At 38.3% G+C, this 23,488-nt stretch overlaps 1 protein-coding gene across 1 annotated transcript in view; it reads right to left on the reverse strand.

The window, feature by feature from the left end:
- Positions 1-23,488, reverse strand: part of ASAP2 (ArfGAP with SH3 domain, ankyrin repeat and PH domain 2) — a gene marked incomplete at both ends in the record, with an annotated part of 92,466 nt that overhangs the window by 29,206 nt on the left and 39,772 nt on the right. Inside the window, 6 exons of the mRNA XM_081998004.1 lie at positions 2,323-2,392; positions 2,509-2,612; positions 8,401-8,487; positions 8,981-9,056; positions 10,436-10,521; positions 12,671-12,800. Coding sequence (XP_081854130.1) covers positions 2,323-2,392; positions 2,509-2,612; positions 8,401-8,487; positions 8,981-9,056; positions 10,436-10,521; positions 12,671-12,800 — 553 coding nt within the window. The remainder of the gene's footprint in view (positions 1-2,322; positions 2,393-2,508; positions 2,613-8,400; positions 8,488-8,980; positions 9,057-10,435; positions 10,522-12,670; positions 12,801-23,488) is intronic.

Consider the following 23,488-nt stretch of genomic DNA (forward strand, 5'->3'; position numbering starts at 1 on the left):
TTTTTTTTTCCCCAGAGAACCAGCAGATTCCATTTAAGCTCTTTAAACACAAATCAATTTTGAGGAATCTGAGGTTCCTCAAATGTAAGTTTTTCCCTTGTGACTTCTTGAAGCAGAAACCACTTAGGAATCACTATTTACATGGTTCAATCTGCTTCTATCATTGTTTTTTCATCCACGTGTGTTAAATTGCAGGCAGGTCGATGTCAGAAAATTTCCATTTGTGCATAATTACACAAAGGATCAGTGTCTGTTTTTCCATCAACCATTACCTTGCACATTGCACTATGAATGCCAATTTCTTTGAAGCTTTTAGACGTCTAAAAGTCTAACTTCTGCACATATACCAATGCAGACACATGTATTCAGCGTTACTGCTGGGTGACTGACAGAACCAACCATATTCTCCCCATCCATATGAGGAGAGCACTTTGCAGGTAAGTTGCAGAATACAGCATCTGCAACTGTCTGAAGATAGCTGTTCTAGGAACTAACTGAAAAAATAGTCCCTCATAAAAAGACTACATGACCAAAGAACAGAAATCCATGAAGAATATCTAATCTTTAAAGGAAAAGCATTTAGAAATTGGTATTTCATAAAGTAAACAAAACTGACAACTGAATTTCTGAGAGATGGTTCATTTTGATGAACAGCTGGGAAGAGAGAATGACACCTCGTATTTTAGAGGCCAGGAGATATCAACCCTGAGAAAGCTTAGAAATCAGTGTTGTTGCTTCAGAAGTCCCAGAAGACATTCAAGAGCAGCCCAGAAATTCTTAACAGAAATCACTTCTACCCATTTCAATCTGTCTGAAACAAGCATTAATTTTTTTTACACAAAATTGCCATCAATACCTAAGGGGAAGCTGTAACAGTCTCCTAAGTAGAAAAACTTTTTAGGAGTGTATTTTAAAACAAGTAGGTACTCTTTTAATTATGTAACATAAAAAGATCAAGACCAAACCTGTGAAACCCACATTATCTAAACTCACATTTAAGTATCTTCCTTAGCAACTGATTTCCAGCTATAGCTCCACTGATTTCAGTGGAAACTTACTGCTTCTAAAAATGTCAGACCATCTGGTAGACAGCTTATAAAAAGAGACGATCAACAGTATCTTGATAGACTCAGTAACTGTACTTGCATGTGAAAGTTTTAAAATTCTGCTCCACAAGTGGGTTTTGTAGCCTCTGCCGCTCTGAGCTGCCCTAGCCACACGCCCACTGGTACCACTACAGCATGTCCAATGCCAAGCGCATTTACAGCACATGGAGACACCAGTATAGAAACACTAACAGACTTTTCACTGACAAAGACACACTCATCCACTCTCAAATGAGAACACCAATAAACTGGTGGACAATTCCAAAGCCATAGTAATGACTCTACTTTGCAGGCTTGTTCTTGCACTCCTCCTTAACTCCTCGTTGTCCATTCAGAAAGCAACAGCTTGTGGTTAGATGCACAAATGAGAGATTGATTCATTTTTGCTGCCAGGGTCAACTTGTAGTCATAGCAACAGGCATAACAGGATGAAGAAACAGGACTGTTTATTAGACCAAGAATGGGAAATACTGTCACTGACTTAATTTTTGCCTTAAGAAACTTTCTTAAAAGTTTTGTGAAAGCAACATAAAAAGAGAAAGGTTATGGAAAAGCAAAAACAGCTGAGTTCAAAGCCCAGTGTAAAAGGTCCAAAATACTAAAGTATAAAGTTTAAAAACTTTAAGTATAAATATTAGAAGTTTTTTAATATGTTTCAAATATTAGTAGCAAAGAAAGACGGACTTTTAACTCTCTGTCTCTTGTCATTCTGAGAGAAGTTACCTTCAGAGTTGATCTTCCCCAACAGCTACTCCCCAGCAAAGCTACCTTAATGACAGATTACCACATAGCAGCAAATATGGGGGAAGGAAGAGACTTAGCATTCTCTCATTTTGTTTTGTAAATATAAAAAGTTGTTTAATGCACATCTAAAAAGATGGCTTAATGCCCAACTAAATCTTTCAAAATAAAAAAAAAAAAGTCAGAATTTGTATTTTTAGATAGTCTGGTAAAATATGAACAGTTTACATGAACTGAGACATTAAAAAAACTTTTTTGCCCCATTAACAGTCACGAGCATTAAAACAGTTGTATTTTCAGATACTGTTCATGTCTTGATATATTTCTGAAAGGCTGCCTTAAAAAAAAAAAATCCATCATATTCAAAGCGCTTCATCAGGAATCTAGCTAATTCCAAATTATAAATATAGACCAGCATAGCTTGCCTTTTCGTATTAGCAACCATGTACATAAAATACTGTAAACAAATACTTACTGTACCATGGGAAATTGTAAGAAAACCATTTTTAACTGAGCACTTCCTTTTCTGCCACACTTTTCTGATTCTGGTATAAAGGGGGGGGAAAAAAAAAGTGATTCAGTTTTTAATATATTTAGTGTTACATTGCTTCAGCTCTTAGGAACTAGGTTTTTTCTTCCAGTAGAATACATCAGTACTTACCCATCACTTTTCTTGTACAGACTACCATTTCGTTCAGTGCCATGTTCCTTGTTTCCCTGAGGCTGATGTAAACTGTAAGCTGTACTCTGGCGAATCTGAGAATCCTGAATATACAGAACAGCAATTTGTAATGCATTCCACACTTTCAACCAAAATATCCCCCCTGTTCATGAGTTTCAGAATCTTTCCTTCCTGCTCTAATCCTACAGGCCAAACGAAGCACATTTTTCCTTCACAATGAGAGAGAACAAGATCCATTTCTTTTTTCAGAGGGCACAAAAAACATTTGAGAAGTAGCCATTATCAGTACCTGCCAAAATCCTCTTACTTGCTTTTACTTAGCTTTGCTTTTGGTCTTCATACATGGTTTTAACTCAAAAATTGATTGGGCAGCAAGCTTTCCAACTCATGCAAACACTGTCATGTACAAACACTAAAGATTATTATTACCTGCAATTCCTAGTGCACCCTTCCATTGTAATAAAAAAAAATTACATACATTTGAAATGGTTTTCCTTGTGGAAACTGAGTCAAGTTATTCTCTGAAAAGCAGAAGAAAGCTCCTGGAAACATGGTGCAGGAGGCATACAGGAAAATTGAGAAGTTATTTCCATAACAAGAACAATTTAAACCAAAATGTCCCGAATGAAGTAGAATTCTGGGACAGGAAGCGATGAAGATTAACCAAACCCTTCTTACTGCTCTCAGAACTACCCGGATGCAGGACCCACTGCTGCAAGAGTCCAACTTCTTAAAAAATCAGAACCTGATAATGAGGAATCTGATGTGTTCAGCTGTATTATCAGCAGCAACATGATGGGACATTTCAATGCATACAGTAACAATGACTAGTACTTACAATACTTATTGTTTTCTTTTCTACCATCTTTGCTCTACAGATGTAATGCACCTCTGTTATATATGGCAGATAATACAAGTACAGCGAGGAAAAAAAACACAAAGCAAGCAGCTCACTTTAATGACTGAGCTATTTTAAGCAAAAACTTGAGCTATTAAGAAATAAACTTACTAATTTGATTAAAAAATCTCTTTTGCTAAAAAGATGAGACAGTGTGTCTCATATACTAGAAGTACGATCACAGATACATCATTCTGGGTTTTCAGAGCGTACACAATAAAATATACAGTGATCTAAAAAGTATGAATTAAGAAGATAGTTTCTCTCTAATTACAGCTAGCTTCATATGCTTTATTAGCCTAAGCATAAGACATCTCTGGATATAAGCAGGGGGAAAAGCCCAACTAAACCCAAGAACACACTTGGACTGTGTTTTTCCCCAGGAAATGCCAGCTCAGATGGAATGCTGCTCCTTTACAAGCTCTAGCAGCACATTCTGCTACCAAAGCTGTTCAGGATCCTCCTCAACAGTAGTGGCAATACATGATAGGTCCGAAACATGATGGTAGGGACAGAGCTACCACCTAGATCCCTGTTCAGTGCATTTAGGAATCCACACTTCCAGGCTGCAGGATTTCAGGTTCATCCTGAATACAGTGCTGGAGCTCAGTGGTCCTGAGAAGCATGAGACAAGCTCAAGGCAGGCTGCAGCACTCCTTGGTGCTCCTTTTCAGTAGGAGCAACCTCTTCCTCCTTCCCTGTCTTCCAGCTAGTGACCTAGGAAGCCATATCAGGTAGCTACAACATTCATCTGAGGCTTTTATGGCACTACAAAACCACTACTTAAATGTGCCTGACAAAGCATCTCTTCAGATTTAAACCAGTCTATTTATCACTCCTCTCCAGCCTGTTTACATAGAATTATTTGGTTTTAGCACTCTGGCTGCCCAACATAAAACCAGAACAACATTTAAAAAGAATTCTCATCACTGATTAAGAACTGCTGCACGCATACATTTACTGATTTCTGAAGAAAATCTGATCTGCCACTGCCTATTCTGTCCTACCGATGCCTTGATCTCTGCCTCCCATTCGTCAGTAAAGGAACTCCATTCCCAAGAAGATTCAGAGGCCTTACAGGAAATTAATTTCAGTTCTCCACATCCTCAATTATGTAAAGATTTCAGATGACCTCCAACACCTGCCCATAGCACCATTCCCATTACTTAAGATTGTGCTGCTACTTTTTGTGCATTATTTTCTGCTGCATTTCAGCTACCTCCCTTCAGCTGTTGTTTACACTCAGCTGCTGTGTTTGGGCAAACTGGCAAGCCAGTAATACAAGCTTCCTGCCTTATTTCAACTGGAGAGGAAGCTGCTGTAGCTGACGTGTATTTCCACACATTCATTACTATGAACAGTATCTTTAAAAAATTTGATACTAGTTCGTGGAAAGAACTTAGGGACAAGACAAGGAGATTTTCAATTTTAAATCCTTGTTTCAGGCCATGTCCAAATCAATAGAGTCCAACATAACTGCCAGATGATGGCTTTCCACAGCTCTCTGACAAGCAAGTTGATGATTTTGATCTAGCTCCTAACAGACAGGATGCCATACCACACATCATCATCACAATTAACATCCTTCCGCGCAATTTCAGCATGCCTTTTCCATATGCAGGCTCCCCAAAGGATCTCCCCTTATTTCTGGTTTGCATATTGCGCATAACAGGAGCACAAATCACAGATAAGAGGGTCAGACCCAATGGCCTCATTGGAGGAGCAGGAACAATGTACATTACCTATGGGAGGAAACAGATCACTGCAGGATATAGGACATACCTAGTGCAGAGTATTGTCATTCTAAATATCTCTTGAACATAACAAGATCAGAACAGACTGAAGTACACAAGCCTAAGAAACTGAACTTTGTACACTGTATCAGCTTTGAAATGCAGATAGGAATACAAAAAAAGGTGAGTCATTTAATTGCAGCATGTTTATAGTGAAACACTTCACTGGCCATAAAGAGGTTTGAAATGATTTCTTCCAAAGTCTTACAAAGACCGACTGACTTTTAAATCAAGCTGAATAGCACAGATAAAAATGAAAGAAATGTGAAAACAGTATTCTGTAAAGATGGTCTGTAACTACTGTTCTAAAAACCTATTTATCAACCCCACTATTTGAACACAACAGAACTTTCCATACAAGGTGCTTTAACTTAATACACAGTGAATTTTGGCTAGCCATTCCACAGCTCCCATGGTGCAGGATTTTAGACTGTCCAGATCACTTCTGTGCTTAAAGCTGCCAAAATCCCTTACAGCTCTCCAAGAGCCTGAGCTTCTCTTGCATTTGCAGGATCGCTGCCAGGAGGATGTTTCAGAGATCCATCCCTTATCTATTACATCCCCACAGAGCCTCCAACAGATGTATCTGCCAGAACCTAATGCAGGCAGCCTCTCCTATAGCACACCTATCATAATTTCTGTCAAGAAACACAAAATTTATCCTATTTTGCAGTGGCCTAAATAGTTTATAGGTTTTACCAAACGTGTAGAAGCAGAAGAAAATCTAAACACTATAGTAAGGCTACCTTGAGAGAGGACACAGGAAAAGAGAGAAGACACAGGAAAAGAGAGAAATGAAGGCAATATGACTCTAAGGTTGACCCCGAAACTTGTAGAAGCTCTACAGTTTGAAAAATAAAAGTTTAACAATTAAAAATTACAGAGGTGTACACACAGTGATGTTTCAAAAAGAAGTTCCAATACAAATCAGGCTTGAGGAAGTTCTGTGCAGGAGATAACTGTACATACAGGCACAACAAAAAAGGTTCATTATTGAGTGTTTGTGTCTTTTTTTTTTTAACACAACAGAAACAATATTTGTCAATGTTCTATTATTTAATACATTATGTCCATTTTAACTAAAAATACATACATCTTCAAAATCTTGCAAGAATATCAAATCAAGCAACTGGATTTAATTCCCAAAAGAGAGCGAAGACAAAATCACCAATTTGCCTTACAGCAGTTTTCTTTCCCAAGAACAATCTGATTACTTTTTTTGAGGGGGAGGTAATAGGACAAACAGATGAGGAGGAAAAAAAGAACCAATCTTTTCATACCAACAGAAAAAAGCTCAGAGGAAAAATCCAGTTTCTTGAAATCTGAATGGAAACCATGCCAACTATTTTCATTAAAACATAGTAACACTTACTCTCCTAGACTTCGGTCACAAAATGTAAATGCATTTCAGGAAGGAAAAAGAAATCAGTTATAGTAAAGGAAATTATAGTGCAACAAGAATAATATTACTGGGTTGTACAGTAAATTATACCAGGACTGTATGGCATCCCACTGATTAATTATGTTTTCAAAAATCTTTAAAAATAATTATAGTACTTCTCATGCTCTGCAGGTAAGCATCTATATCTTAATTTGCAGAATTAATAAAAAATGAATATAGCATAAAGCACTTTTTGCACTTGTATTTTTAAATGCAACAAACAGTACAAGTAATAAAATTATGCATATAAATACATTTTTCATTCTGTGAAAAGCTGTGCGCTCACCATAGTTTCCATATACATTTAATATCAGTATCACTGATAAACTGTTAAACATAGAGAAGCAACATTCCCGGCAACCATGAAACCCAACTGCTTCTATTATCTCTCTTGAACAAAGACACAAATGAAATAGGAAGCTTGCTAACACACCCCAAACAGCAAAGACTCCTTATTGAGAGTGGGCAATCAACAGTGAATCCAAAGTAGTCACCATTTCCACTTAGATCACTAGTCTGTCATTCCACAGAGATCAAATTTGGAAGTTTTTAGCAAATGCACCCCTCTGAGTCCTAAATGCCAGGCAGAACCTAAGAAAGTTCCTGCAAACTGTATGGGACTTTGTACACAGTGGTCATTATCACAAATTTCATGTGGTAACAAACAGCACCTCAAAGTGAAGAGCATTTAAGACTGTTTGAAAGTCTATCAACACGTCACAGAATAACAGAATGGTCTTGGGTTGGAAGGGACCTTTAAAGATCATCTAGTCCAACCCCTGGGCCACGGGCAGGGACCTCTTTCACCGGATTAGGTTGCTCGACAACCATCATCTAGCCACGGTAGGAGCTAGGAGCCACCATAACCTTTAGGGGAAGATGAAAGCAAGACCGGAAAAGATCAAGGAAGTCTGAGCTCTACAGACTAAACTATTTCATTGTGATCCCTCTCAGAAAGTGAATCTGAAGGGCGGGGGGTGGGTGGGGGGGTGTTCATTCATCACTTGCTCATGGCCCGGCAGCCACACAAAAGGAAGCTGGCTCGCATTTGTTTATATGAAGAGAATGCACTAGCAATCTGAAACAAAAGCAGACCCAATAATTAGGATTAGATCATACAAAAGATGCTTGCTTCCAGATCAGAGTTTGTCAAATAAAACTACTCCACAATTCTTTAAGTATAACAGCAATCATAACCAAAACTCAAAAAACAGTTATTTGTTAGATTGCTGAACTGATCCAGCTCTTGCACCTTGGAAAACTGGCATCTTGCAGCAGAGTAGCAAACTTGTAATTTTTGCAGATGATGACAAGAGGTATTTTGGGATTTGAAGTTCAGTTTTACATAAACTTTATACAGTTCCAAATATTATTGTGAGATAAGATTGTACTAACGAGGTCTCCTTGATACTGCCAAAGTTCTTCCATTCTCAGTTTGAGCTACATAGACACCACTGCCTGTTAGTTCACAGACAGTGCACCATCATAAGTATTTTGCAATATCGCTAACAAAAAGAAATTATTTTGCAATAAGTCTCATATATTTTTAGTGAGAATACATTAAAAAAAACCCAAACTTGCCTTTCTCAGAAACATTAAATATCAGCATCAAAACAAAGATGAATAAATAAAAGAAATTAGATGGCTGATGAAAGTTAAAATAACTGCTTCAAATCCTAACATTACATTAGAGGTAATTGTAATGGGTATTCCAAAGTTAAACCACCTTATATGCTCACCTCTTTCTGATCAACCTGGAGTGCCGATTTTAAAATATCTCTAAGCTGTGTTAATTGTCGTCTTTCCTCATCTTGTGCTTGTTTAATCTTGAATGAAGAAAAACACAGGTTAAAAATAACATTATTATTTCTTTTCAACACAGTTCTCCCAAACTTGCTACTTAATTGTTTCTTTTTTCTGAGAAGTGTTCAGCAAGAATGAAAACACAAAAAGAAAATATAATGTGATCAGTTTATTTTCCTTTATACCTTCAGAAAACTTGATAATGGCTAGGAGGGTAAGACTTCGATATTGCCTTACACTGTTCTTGCTTCCTTGTGTTCAATTTGAAACCGTATGTTATTGTCCACTTAGTAAACTTTTTAGAGGAAAGTCTGTTTTCCTAACGTTTTATACAGTGGGGTCCTGAACTGAAACTAAGGCCTCTGGATATGATATTAAAACAAAATTTTACTAAAAAATCTACTCAAAACCTTAAAATGTTGACTATTAAAACAGTCAGCCAACCTGAACCAAAATGTTATGAGTTCTACTGTGAAAAAAAAGTTTACAACACAAATGTGAAAAGCTGCTACTCACTGTATAAAGATCTGTCGAGAGTGTCTCAATTGAAGGCTTGAGACTTTCAACTGCTTTTAACCCATCCTGAAAGAAACTTAAAAAGAAAAACAAAAAGCAAACTGTTATTAAACTTTACTTTGTATTTTCTGTTTAAAAAGTTGCCAAAGGAAGTCGTGCATATTATTATGCCATGACATAAACTCCAAAACCTTAAACATTTATTTTTGTGCATCTTTGGCCAATCCACCTCTTTATTTCCATCATAGCATATTCTACCATGCCAAATCCCCAATTAGATTTAGAACTGCCACAATCCACTGCCACACAAAAGTTTGCCTCATTCTCATCTCAAATACAGGTTCTCATCCCACTTTTTGAAGGCCCAGAACAAGCAAGATTCATTTGCAGAACAGCAAAAGCTCTAGTAGATATAAAATAATTGTGACTTCCTGGAGCCGAATAATTTCATGCCTGATGCAATCTTCCCACTGAAGGAAAACCCCTTTGTTTCCCAAGCATTAATTATGGCCTATATGCAAACTGAATATGCTACAACTTACTGCATCATATGTATTTTTGTATTGGCTCAGTAATGTTATCTATGCCAAGTATTCCAGCTCTTAAAAAAAGTGAGATTTAAAAACATAAATTTCAAGAAACCACAACTACATGCACATTTGATTAAAAAACTGCTGCCCGTTTGCAACAGAAAATATTTTCACTCTGGGAAGCAGATATGAAAGTGATAACACAACACAGCATTTATGTTGTTGAAATTTTATTAAATGGATAGAGCAGATGAATGACATACTACAAGTGAAACTGATTTTAAAAGCAACATAGCTATATAGGGAAAAAACATACATAGATGCAGACTGGTCTTTTAAGATGAAAACGTACTGATTTTAACAGGTTAACAGTAGCTCTTTCAAGTTTACAGTTATGACTTTATTGCTATATTATTGATCTGTAAGACTACCGTAAAAAAATACATCATTCTAATGAGACCTTTGTGTTTTACTACTGAGTTCTCCAATTAATTAGAAAAAGAGTGATTCTTTCAATACAGTTTTATCCCACTGCTTATGCAACTTATTTTTCTTGAGCACAGAATTAATTCAGATCATTGCTAGATACACTCAAAAAAGCCTGTCAAAACTAATGGACCACTAACTAATAGACCAAACTAATACCTCTGTTTCAAGAGCAGTTTACGAAATATGCCAACTTATTGTGCGGCACTCCTGTGGAACAGACAATTATATAGCTCAACCTCATTACATGTTTCAGAATATAGTAACAAAAGCAATGACTAATCTATTTGACAAAAGCAATTTGTCAAAAGATATCAGCAAGAACAGCTGAATCTTAGATTTATTTTTAAAAAAATCTAGATAAGTGTTATGATGTCAAAAGTTTAAAACAAAATGTTGATCCAGTTATTGTGTAGGTATAAAGAAAACTAAAACATACTTGCACTGAGCATGAAAATACTTGATCAAGTTCTGAAGCAAGTCCACTCCTTTTTTAATCTTGATTTCATTGACTTTCAGCAGGTACTGTTAAAACAGTAATTCACAAAAGAAATTAATTATTACTGCTACAGTATTTTTTTAACATTTTATTTTCAGTTATATTTCAACAAGCTTTAACAGTTGCAGACTTAGAAGACCTGAAAGAGAATTCATCAGTGGCTTCAAGGGTTAATCAAACAAAAGCAATTGTTGTCACTGCTGATTTTTTATACCCTGTGGGGATACTTGATTATTATTAGTTCAAATTGTTACCACATCCTTCATGGCTCCTAGTGGAAGCCTGTGTTAAAGGAAGCATAAAAGGGTTTGTTTAGTAAATTTCGGAACCTATTCTTAAACCTAGCAGCCCATCTAGGTATCTATCTCACTAGTTGTTATATTCATTGATAAATAGATGCCATTAAGGAAGAAAGCAGTTGAGTCAAAATAAGAGAGGGATTATTTTAACCATTTTTAAAATCTCCCTTCTGATTTTATAGTTTTCTCTACCAATTCCTTACACGTGGTAATGGTAATTACAGCAAATTACAGTTTAGCAAGAGGTTTTAAAAAACTACTGTCAAGCTAAAAAAAAAAAGTATAATTAGTGTCCTTTTGCATTAGGCATGATCAAAGTCCATATTAAATGACAGCTCCTCCCCTGAATGCCATAGCATAAAAGATGTCAGCCACACAGGCAGAAGTAAGATTGACCAAATACTTACAGGAGTCCTTAACTGTCCATTAAATGAGGGCAATTTTTAACCACGGCTTAGACAGTGACCTCCAAGCAAAAGAGTGAATGTTGTCTTAGCAGTGCTCTAACGCATCTGATTTCCTCTTACCCTCAGTACACCCTAGATGTTTTAAACCCACTAAAATAAAGCAGTATCCAAGTGCCATCTTTCAATGTTGCAGCTTTTTATGCTGGTTCAGGCAACAGATGATTAGCCTAAATGTAGACATGTGCACTGAGTAGTATTTAGTTAGAGGAATCATTTCTCTAGCTCCTGTTAATTTAAAATGGAGCTCTAGGCATCTGGTATTCAGTTCACTTTCACAATTTATAGAGAACTAGCCTGTACTTATGATACAACTTCAATATGTCACACTTCTGATTTACTAATCAAAACCAAAATAAAGACTCCTTTTATGACTATTCAGAGGTAACCAAGCATAAACTTCTTTTCCCCAAGATGAGAAGAAATACAGGATACACTTCAGCCAGTCAACTTTTAAGGTAACTTGATTCAATTTCACAGACTTCATCCTGCATTTCATTATCACCACAACTGACTAAAGTGAACAACTCCTTTACAGGAGTTCCTTCTTACACAGGAAGAGAGAAGCATCTGTTCCTGGTTGTTTCTCAGGAAGGATACAGATGGGCAATTAGCTGGCAACATCCATATGTTTATTGGGTACTCAAATCCCTTCATCCATTTTGAATACTTTAGTTTGACTCCATATAGGAATGTGAAGCTTTTCTACTGAGTATCAGCTCATGCAGTTACTAAAAGTGGTATTCGGGACAACTGCTGTGAAGCTATCTTGGCATATGAGTCAAATTTGCTCTAATCATCATAGTAAGACCAGAAGAAACACCCACAGTATATTTTTGAGCTAATGCATACAAAGAACGAATGCAGTAACTTGAATGTCCAACCACAGACTGTGACATGTCCTTAAACGAATCAAAAATATTTACATCAGATTTAACATACTGCAAAATCACAAAGATTCCAAAGTAGAAACATTCTGAAACATGTTGAAAGTCAACTGGGTTCCATCCTTAGCACTTTTTTTCAGCACCAGCCCAACAGTGCGCTAGACTGGAGCCTTTCCTCATAACGCAACAGCTGTCAGCGTAGGAAACAATTCAGAGAATGATTTAGGGCTTGAAATAACTTGCAGTGAAGTAGTAGTGTAAAGGTTTATTTATTATCACCTCTTACTGTTTAATTGAGCTTTGCATTATTTATTTATTCTACAATTTACTTGCTAAGTGAAATTAGAAAATATCTAAATTCCCTGCAAAGGTAGTGCATCAGAATAGAAAAGTGTTTTAGCAAATGGAGTCCACTAATAACTTGGCATTTCCCTTTAACATCACAGTTGCCATTAGACAATTGTGTTTTTCAAAGTTTTCCTAAAAATATTAGCAGATCAATATGAATTTCACATTGAATCTTACCTCACACATCTGTAACTGGAAGAACCTTCTTTCTTTCTCCATCTCTTCTGCAATTTCAGCTCCACTTATTTCTGTACGGATCATCCCATGCAGCTTAGCATGCTCTTTTTTTTCCTTCTCTATTTTTGTACTATAAGGCAAAGAATCAGTCAATGAAGTGAGAAATCCACAGCCCCCCAGGAAATCTGATTATTCACAAAGTCTACTAACAGATGCAGAGCCAAACTCTTGTAGCTTTGCACATTGCTTACTTCCAGATGACATTTCATGTGAAATTTGACAATGACTAGAGATCAGCAATAACACACAGCAGCTGAAATCTAATCAATCATCTGTTAAAATAATGTCCTGACACATATTCCAAAAGAAGATACTACGTTCTTGCATTGAAGAAAAAAAAATCCAGAAATAAAATTATGAATTTTAATTGCAAACATAGGGGGATGTTTAATCCCAACTGACCAAACACTGGTTAACAGAGTTCAATTATGTCACCAGATTTATTGAGTCTCCCCTGTCATCAAGTCATCTTCTATATATACAGGGTTTCCCAAGCCAAAATCACAGTTGTCATCTCCACTTGCTACTGAGCCAGTTGGCACTGGGAATATCGGCCAGCCGGCTGTGTTGCAGACTTCGAAGTCTGCTAGACCAGCTGTCCTGATTCCCTCAAAGTTTCCATGAACATTTTCCAAGACTTCTGAATAAAACAGGTTCTCCTGCAGAATATAAATGAATAACCAATGCCTGCCATACAGTATAACTCCCCTAAACACGCTTGTGCGTTTCTCACAGCTATTCTCCATGTTACTCCTAAAGGCAGTAGCATAATTGTACTACCCAGTTAGATAAGCCTGATATGAAAAAACGATATTAATAAAAGGAAATACATGAGGGTGTTTACTTTTTGGAGGAAGACTTTTAGTTTGCCATTTGTACCGTTTTGAACCTGAAAATTCTGGAATGAGCTTCCGGAGGAAATGCTATACAGCTTTTCAACAAGAGGAAGCATTACACAGGAATACAGGAAGCAGATGAGAGGAACAAATAACATATGCAATGTCCTACCTTCTCTTGGGCAGTCAAGCGTCTCTCAGCTCTCTCTCTCAAAAGATGACATGTCTCAAGTGCTCTCTTAACCTGATGTTAACGTTACCCTAATAGCTTATGGGAAAATGCCCTAGATGGTCTAAGGACTTCCAGTCAACAATACAGTCTGTACTTGTACTTCTCAAGAATGAGGAACTGCCTCCTCTTACACCTCAAGCAGCAAGGGAAAACTAGAATTAACCCCATTAATCCATCCCACAACATTCCCACAGGGAAATATTTTGAATAGCAATTCAAAAAGACCCACTGCACTCTCGGTACTGGCAGAGGCAGCCCTGTGCAGTATTCCAGCAGCCAGCACATCCAGCCAGCGCTGCGCTCCTTCTCAGCCCATCACGTCCTGCCAGCAGCAGATGTTCAGAAGGAAGCTCCTTTGAAATACATATTCTGAAAACCTTCACTCACCTGAATAAAAACTCAATTTCAGAACGTTCTGTTTTCATCAGAAATAAGTCTGTGCTCTTACCCACTTACTGTCAGTTATGCCATTTTGTAGCCACAGAATATGGAGTCCAAATACAAGAATTAAGCAGACATCAACCGTGAACAAGGAACATAAACCATTACAAAAAGACAGAAAATGACAAATGAAAAATACACAGCTCCTTTCTAGCACACACTCTAGGAGAGTTTACATTATATCATACTCGATATACTAGAAAAGTCAAACCTCAGAGCAAAGATCCAGGATGGTTTTAGTTCTCTCAATTGCCACATTAATCTAACAATTCACGAGGCCAGAGAATTCACTGAAATGTGAGTCAAGTCTAATAACTATCAATTGCTACTGTATTTTCATTGTTTACAAAGAAAAATACTTGAACATAGGATGATATAACCAACTCTAAAATTTTAAGAGCTTACTAACATGTCATAGGGTGTCTCTAAATGCTAGCTAAACCAAAAGACAACTAATACTACCAGAGAATCAAACATTATGCACAAATATTACAGCATATATTGCTTTAAGCAATTGAATTACTTTTAAAGAAAGAGCTAGATTTCAGTGAAAGAGTCCTATCTACTCTTTAAAGGATAAATGATACTCCACAGGAAAAAAGCAGTTAAACCAAGACTAAGGCATACTGACATCTACCAAGTAATTCAGAGAAATAAGATATGCATGAAGCTGTTTGCAGGAGTTTTGGGCTCCATGGCTTAAAAACTTCAGATGTTTTACAAAAAAACAAACAAACTATGTCTCAGTGACAAGTACCAGAGATACGTGATGGTGCATTCCACATTTGCATTTCCTTATTACTTATGCTTTTAGTCTCTAACTACATTTTCAGCGTTGTAGTCCACAATTTAACCTGTTGTTTTGCTACAGTAATATGCTACCTCCTATCTGAATGATTCTACAGGGTACTTTGTTTCTAGGGAAACAAAGAAATCACATAAAGCAGCATTGCATGCAGATCAGGGTCCTAAAGGTTGGCTGTGTCCCCCATCCAAATGTAAGGGTCAACTCAGCTTCAAGTGTCACCCTGCTGTGACATTAACCAAATCCTTCTGGCAAAGACACTTCTACAATGTACCATTGTGGGATTTCCAAATATTGCAGGGTATTCAGGTTTTCCAGGCAGATCAATTAAGCAAAATCAGTATGAGAATTAGGAAAACTCTGGAAAAATCCTCGGGAAGCAGTAAGAAGGAAGCAAGTGTTTTGTAAAGGTGCTGTTCTTGAAGCTCCTACAGGACATAACACATACATAGACTTTGCTGACTAAGATTAAAATCTGAGCCCACTTCAGTCCATTTACAGCACAGCTGCACATGACTAATATACAATGAGCTCAGATTTGCGTAACAGACAAGTAAAGCTGAAATACAGGATGAAGAATTACAGCAAAAAAGTCGATCAGATACAAAATAAATGGTCTTGCCCATTCAGTTTCCACTATATGACCGCTTTTACAGCTCCAATTTGAAAACAACTGCTTTTCAATATAAATTTTCATTTGTATTTCAAAGAAAACAATTTTGTCATACAGAGCATGGTATAAATAAACATCAAAGTAGGCATTTTTATTTTTTTAAACTTAAAAAAAGGCAGGACCTATATTACCATTTAACATGCCAAAGACTGGTATTTATTCTCAGCCAGTGAAGAAGGGTAAACAACTAGAATACCCTGTGTACATGCAGCAGTAGTGAACTGGCTGGCTGGGCAGCAATTCTGTCTTTTTTCCTCTTCTTCACCATATAGCAGTAAGCCAGGCTGAGTTTCGGTATGTACATAAGAAGGTGCAGAGACTGGGTATAGAACCTGGGAAGGCACAGAATTGAAAAGGGAGCACTCAGAAAAATGGGAGTGCTTCCAAGGGCTATTTGGTTTGACAAAATAATATTATACATTTTCACTCCAAATATCCTCTCTTTGTCTAGCCTTCCTTTTCAGCCCGACTCTCCAACTTCAGCTCTGGCATCCTAGCCTTTCAGTGAAAAGGCCTCCATCTTATTTTATCCTACAATCTGTCAAGGCTGACAGTAAAGCATGAGTCTCTCTCTCTCTCTTATCACCCAAGCCCTGAATGAAGAAGTCATCTTTTCCCTGTGGAAATGCTGGAAAGCTTTTCCCTTTCATTCATCCTCCACTGGAGGGTAGGGGAGAAGGGGGCAAGAATGAGCAAAACATGTCCAGATCTTTCCAGTATTTCATCCATAATATCTCCAGATTCATTCAAAGTTTCTTCCATTTAATTTGCAGGGTATCTCTTTCAAAATAAAAATACTTAATACGAAGTCCCAGGCTCAAAGCCGTACATTAAAGCTACCTTGTTTAGCTGCTATTTTCAAGATGTGACCTCCACTTTGCCTTATGTACATGCTTTAAAAGGAAATGTGGCAGAAATATCTACAATCTATGAATATCAATGATCTATTGAATCAAGTTAGCGCTCCAAAGAAGCAATTTGAGAAAAGCTTGCAGAATTTTCAGATAATTTTAAAAAATTAGTTTACCAAACTGGAAACATCATCACTTAATCAAATAGTTAATGCAGACATCTTTACAGAAGACTGTAATAAGAATTTGTTCATTCTTCCTTTGACTTCAAATGGTTCAGAAACAAATCATTAATGATAGTTACATCTAGATATGAGTGCTTGCATTTCTGCACTGTAGCGTAATGCACCTCAGCCTACTTCCTTGATCTTATAATCCCATAAGCACATTCAAACAACTTGTTCTCTTCACTCAATTGTGCATAACAGACCTCATGCCTGGTTTTAAAAGGAGAATGGCAAAGGAGGAGAGGGAGCCAGCCTGCCCAGGAAAAGCTTGTTAGTTTTCATTAAGCTTTTATGTTTCATAGCTTAGCACAACACTTATTAGCAGAGGACTTCTGAAGATAATATGTATTTACAGGCCTAAAAATAAGACAACTTTATTTGAAAAATTAACATTTCTTTCTTTTCAGGAAAGACAGGTTTATGTCTGGAATACAGACACTACCTTAAAAAATGAGTAGATGATACACTTCAGTGTGTTTATGCTTCTATTTCCTGTGCAAAATTGAAACAATGTCTTTACCTCAAAATCTACCACAACAGGACGGATTAAACTGAAGAATGTGGGTGAAATCTGGCTTGCTGCCTTGTTGAATATAGCCTGCCTGCTGGGAGAGTGAGCAGTTTTTATAACATGTGTGCTCCTTCCCCATATGCTCCCCTGGTGCGTCTGCCATTAGTGTTTAAGTACATTGGGGAAAGCAACTGCCTCACAACAAAAAGAACCCAGTCTGCACCAAATCTACCCAAGGGACACAGAGAGACTTAGTCCCACTGCGGTGCTGTAGCGTCTGGCAGCATCACCCAGCTCTTACATGGGGAACAAAGACTGTAGCTGAGGTCCCAAGAAAGAAATGCACTGCTTTTAACTAAAGCTTTAAAAGCATTTTACATCAACTGAAGCATGTTAATGACTGATGGTGAGAAAAGATGATTATTCATGAATGTCACCTCAGGATGATCCCAATTTTTGATTGAGGTAGGCTGGCATAAAGCTATGGGCCACTTGTTCCTCTTACTCCCTTGAATATTCAAGAACAGTCCCAAGGTATAAAGAAAAATGGATCCAGCCTCCCTCAGTTACTTCATCTAAGGTGATCTTCAGGAAAATACTCCAAGAAATTAGGTAGCTACAGGGTGAAAGAGCTGCATAATAATCAACACTGATGGATGGTGATCCAAGAAGAAGGGATCTTAACATCACTCTCCCAAACACGACTAGATACAGAGTAAATTTTAAACACACTTAATTACATACAGAGTTTGAAGTAGCAGCTCAGAAATTGTTACAGGGAAAAAGCAAAACAAATGCCATTTTTTAACTAACAATTTATTTTCAAATAGGTCACGCTTGGGTATATTACCACCTGATATGTCATCATAAAGGTGCAAGTAAGAGAGATGAGACATTGAGGCAAATAAGCTCCAATTCTTCCTCATAAAGGCTGCCTATTGAGACAGAAATCAGGATGAAGACACTGTCACTTCTCCACAGACTACAAAAATACCACTTTGCTATCTGGCACTTAGCTTCACAGGCCTGTACTTGTGACTAGGGAGTGCAGATGAACGGTATGATTTTAAGCACATGATACAGAGGGAGACGCGGATAATGAGCAGCCTAGCAGCCCCATGGTTTCTTAACCCAAAGAAAAAGAAATGGGGGGGGGGGGGGTACATTCACATATTTAAAGAAGTATCACTGGAAAAGATAGCTAACTAAGCATAAACCTAGGACTGGTTTTAGGCACAGTCCGAACAAGGAGCTACCTAGGATAACAGATTGAAGAAGGCTGAGCAAACCTCTGGCTATCAACACCTACATCCACCATCCCACTCTGGCAACACAAGCTGTAGGTGAGACTGAGGTTAGCTCTCTCAGTCCCTTTGCCCCTTTTGTTATTGCAGAGGCTGTGAAGATACTACAACAAAGAAATTCAATTCGTGATTAAGAATTCTTGAGATGACTCTGCATCCATGCGCTGCTGCAGATGACCAAAACGCACAGCTATAAGAAAGTTCAGATCCATTTGGGTCAGCCACAGAATCAAAACAGTTATCTCAATAAACCACGGTGGCACATATAATAGCAAGCGAGGAAAACCTCACTGTTTTCCTATGTCCAAAATTTAATAGATGATAAGAGTTGATCTGAACAGGTTCATACTCAAATTCTCACCCTAGCTTCAAAAATCACGTTATTAAACTTCCCATTTCTGATTTGTAAAGACTAACACTCAATAATGATAGCTGGCAACACCTCAACTTATCTGGGAACTGATCTCCTGCGCAAAGAGCATCTGAGAAATCCCCCCGTCCTACTGCAGCGGCAGGGGTCTCAAGGAAGTTCCAGTCTGAAATGAACTCAACAGAATTACAGAAAATTGGTCTGCTCCTTGGTAGAAGTGAGGCAGCTTGCACTGAAAAACAATATTCCCTGACTGCCAAATTTAAGCCACAAGAAGTAATTTCTGCTGTTGTAAAACAACCACACAGGAAAAAAAAAAGCCTCTGGTTTTAAAGAATTTTCCTGTGCATAGTATTCCCAGGCTCCCTATCCCAAGCCTCAAGCAGATGATCCTTTGGTCTTGACCAAAGTGAAGGAGTCCAACAGGCTAGTCTAAGAGCTTTAAAATCTAGAATACTGATGTGGAGCTTTCATCTAACCTCTTAAAAAAAGTAGAGCACACAGCAATTGTACCAGCCCACCACCTGGAAATATCACAGAAAATGGTAATCGATCTAAAGGAATTTCCTGATGAACATGTGCTAACTTCAGTTTTTGCATGTTGAATAACTTGACAGATAAATGGCTTAGAAATGAACATTCACAAGAAGGTGTGCTTCATTTGTTAAAAAATCTTTCAGAAACTACAGAAGTAACTTGGAAAGAGGTATCTCCTTACAGTGGAAAAAGGAACCTGTTTTGAATCAAAACCCAAGTGTCTTACTTGAAAGCAAAGTCATAAAGGAGGCTTTCTAAAGGACTGTTGGTTAAAAGGAAAAAAATAATCTCATGACATCATACAAGCAGCATTGGATTCAATCCCACAGACAGAAAATAAACACAATGCCAACATCACATTTTCAGGTCCTGAAACATACACAACATTTCAGGGTATCTACTGTCCTTAAACTCAAATGAGAATCCCCAAAGATACAGATTCAAATACATTTTCTGTGGGCATTTTTACTACTCAAGTACTTAATTAAGTTAAAAAACAAATGAAAATATTTCTGGAGTACCTGACTCTCAAACAGACCACCTGCTCTGACCAAACTGAGGAGGAAAATACAAATCTACATCACTGCAACATACTCATCCTGGTGAATATTCTATCAGAAATTCTAAAAGCATCAGAGATCCTTGTCCAGTAGTAACAGTGCTCTTGGTATATGTCCCAGCAACGTGCAAATGTATTTACATTCTGCACACAAACTTTGTGGGATGTCACTATGAGTAAGTTATACATAAGTAAATGAGCTCTCAGATCCAGCAATCAAGCACGGGTAGACAATAGCAGACTAAATTACAGGACTGTTTTTATGGCCCATCCTCAGAGATCAACTACTGCCATAGGCAATGGTTAGAAATCTTCATTACTTCAACAGCTGGTAACTGGCACGGCACCAAATGAGATTGTTCACTGGTGTTAAGACCAGGAGACACTGGAGCCATCACAACCTTGCAAGGATTCAGACTCTCAGACTGGAGGTTTTCCTCAACATTTTAGAATGTCTTGTTATGAAAATCCAGCTATAGCTAGGCAGTTTTAAAAACCAAAAGCCACTCAGGTCGTCCTCAAAAACCGAGCCTAGAAAGCAGTAATTAGATCATTCTTATGGTTATTCACAAAAGGAACAGTGAAACTTAGTTAACTTGTTGAACTTGTTGCTTTTGTGAGTAGACCACCCACAGGAGTAATTTCTGAAGACTGTTTGCACATGACTTCAGATGCGCCAACTCAGTGGGCACCAGAGAATCATAGTAATTTTGTGCAACTAAAAAAATACTAAAAAATAGTGCTAGATTCTTCAGCCAATCTAGGTGACTGGGGATCTGCAAGTTATTTATGTTAAACAGTGTTATCATATGTGATTCTTCTGGACGTGTATAATCAGAAATGGTCTGATATACGCAGCACTACCCCTGAAGATCAAAGATGCTGGATATGGGACACGAAACTCAACCAACAGTCACAGTCCAGGTAATACTGGAGTAAGGAATAAAACCCACTACAAAATTCTACTTCAGCTGTGCTGATACAATTGACTTGGTCAACCCAGGAAACAACTGTTCCTCATGTAGAGCACTAAACCACTTGAAAATGTACAAGGTACCAGAATTAATTATGTTTGATTTTAGGTGCTGAGCTTTGTTGACTCATCTGATTAATTTAGATGGATATAAAACTCTGTTATGAAAACCAGTTTTACAGCTGTTTATAATATGCATCAGGCACCTTCAAACAACTTGCTCAGACTCATACAATCATTTAGGTTGGAAAAGACCTGTAAGATCACCAAGTCCAACCGTTAACTTAGCATTGCCAAGTCCACTGCTAAACCATGTCCCTAAGCACCACATCTACATGTCTTTTAAATACGTCCAGGGGTGGTGACTCAACCACCTCTCTGGGCAGCCTGTTCCACTGCTTGACAACCCTTGCAGTGAAGAAAGTTTTCCTACTACCCACTCTAAACCTCCCCTGGCACAATTTGATGCCATTTCCTCTTGTCCTATCATTTGTTACTTGGGAGAAGAGACCAACACCAACAACCCAATAAGGCTTGTGCTCTAGACCCTCCACCAGCTTCATTACCCTTCTTTGGACACGCGCGAGCACCTCAACGTCCTTCTTGCAGGGAGGGGCCCAAAACTGAACACAGTATTCAAGGTGTGGCCTCACCAGTGCCGAGTACAGGGGCACAATCACTTCCCTAGTCCTGCTGGCCACACTAGTTCTGATACAAGCCAGGATGCTACTGGCCTCCTTGGCCACCTGGACACACTGCTGGCTCATATTCAGCTGGCTGTCAACCAACAGCCAAGGGTCCTTTCCCGCCACTCTTCCTCAACCCTATAGCATTGTGTGGTGGTGTTGTGACCGAAGCACAGGACCCAGCACTTGGCCTTGTCAAACCTCATACAATTGGCCTTGGCCCATTGATCCAGCCTGCCCAGATCCCTCTGTAGAGCCCTCCTACCCTCCAGCAGATCAACACTCCCACCCAACTTGGTGTCGTCTGCAAACTTACTGAGGGAGCACTTGATCACCTCATCCAGATCATCAATAAAGCTATTGAACAAGACCGGCCCCAAAACAGAGCCCTGGGGAACACTGCTTGTGACCAACCACCAACAGGAGTTAACTCCACTCACCACAACTCTTTAGGCCCAGCCACCCAGGCAGTTTTTTACCCAGGGTACATCTGTCCAAGCCATGAGCAGGCAGTTTTTCCAGGAGAATGTTATGGGAAATGTTGTCAAAGGCTTTACTAAAGTCTAGGTAGACAATATCCACAGTCTTCCTCTACACTAAGCAGGTCACCTTGTCATAGAAGGACATCAGGTTGGTCAAGCAGGACTTGCCTTTCCTAAACCCATGCTGACTGGGCCTGATCACCTGGCTGTCCTGTACATGCCACGTGATGCCACTCAAGATGATCTGCTCCATAACCTTCCCCGGCACAGAGGTCAGACTGACAGGCCTGTAGTTCTCTGGTTCCTCCTTCCAGAACTTTTTGTAGATAAGTGTCACATTTGCTAACTTCTGGGACCTCGCTGGTTAGCCAGGACTGATGATAAATGATGGCAGGTGGCTTGGTGAGCACTTTCATCAGCACCCTCAGTACCCTTATAGTAAACTGGGCTGAACATGCAACATGAGACACAGTTAACAAGACTCATACAGGTATTCATCCTCTTCTAGTACACAAGACACTTGCTGAGAGCATCCAATCTTGGCATGAAATGCAGAAAATACCCATTTCTTTAAATAAACCACACTAATGAACTATGGTTTACTAAGGTTACTGGACTGATCCAGAATCATGGGCAGTTTTCTAATGGTAGCAGCAAACAAACTCACACCCCCACCAGCCTTACCATCTTGTTGGTAAGGCTCAGCATCAAATAAGGTCTTCCTTAGAGACCTCAGCATTGGGCACAGTATCATGAGATCCGCTAGAGCCAGAGGTATTACAGAGTCACTACAAGGATTTTAGGCTAACAAATCCAGAACTAAAGCCTGACTTGCATATTCTTGGTATTTTTTGTTAAGACATTTGAAAACACTCAGGCATAAAGTATATAATTTCTTCTGTGCTCTTCTGACTGAAGAAACTTGCTAATTATAGTGAATTAGTCACCGATGAGAAGAAAAAAAACCCAACAACAAATTCTTAAAAGGATATCAAGTACAATTATGTTGCTGCACTTTTGGTAGTTAAGGGTGAAAACAAAGGGTGACTAACTTTTCCTTTTACATAGTAGTGTCCCCCGAAAGTAGAGGAAGGCACAAAGGAAAGTGGACTTTTACATGTAGTAGATTACAGGGTAGTAATATGGGTACTATTAAAAATTTTTAAAAATTATTTCCTAATTAAAGCAAAGCTTTCTCAATTGAAGTGGAAGAATATACAGTGGAAGAACATGCACTGGGAGATTATGCTTGTTACTTGGAACTTCATTAA

The sequence above is a fragment of the Phaethon aethereus genome (assembly GCF_964289735.1).
Source record: "Phaethon aethereus genome assembly, chromosome: 3".
Taxonomy (NCBI): domain Eukaryota; kingdom Metazoa; phylum Chordata; class Aves; order Phaethontiformes; family Phaethontidae; genus Phaethon; species Phaethon aethereus.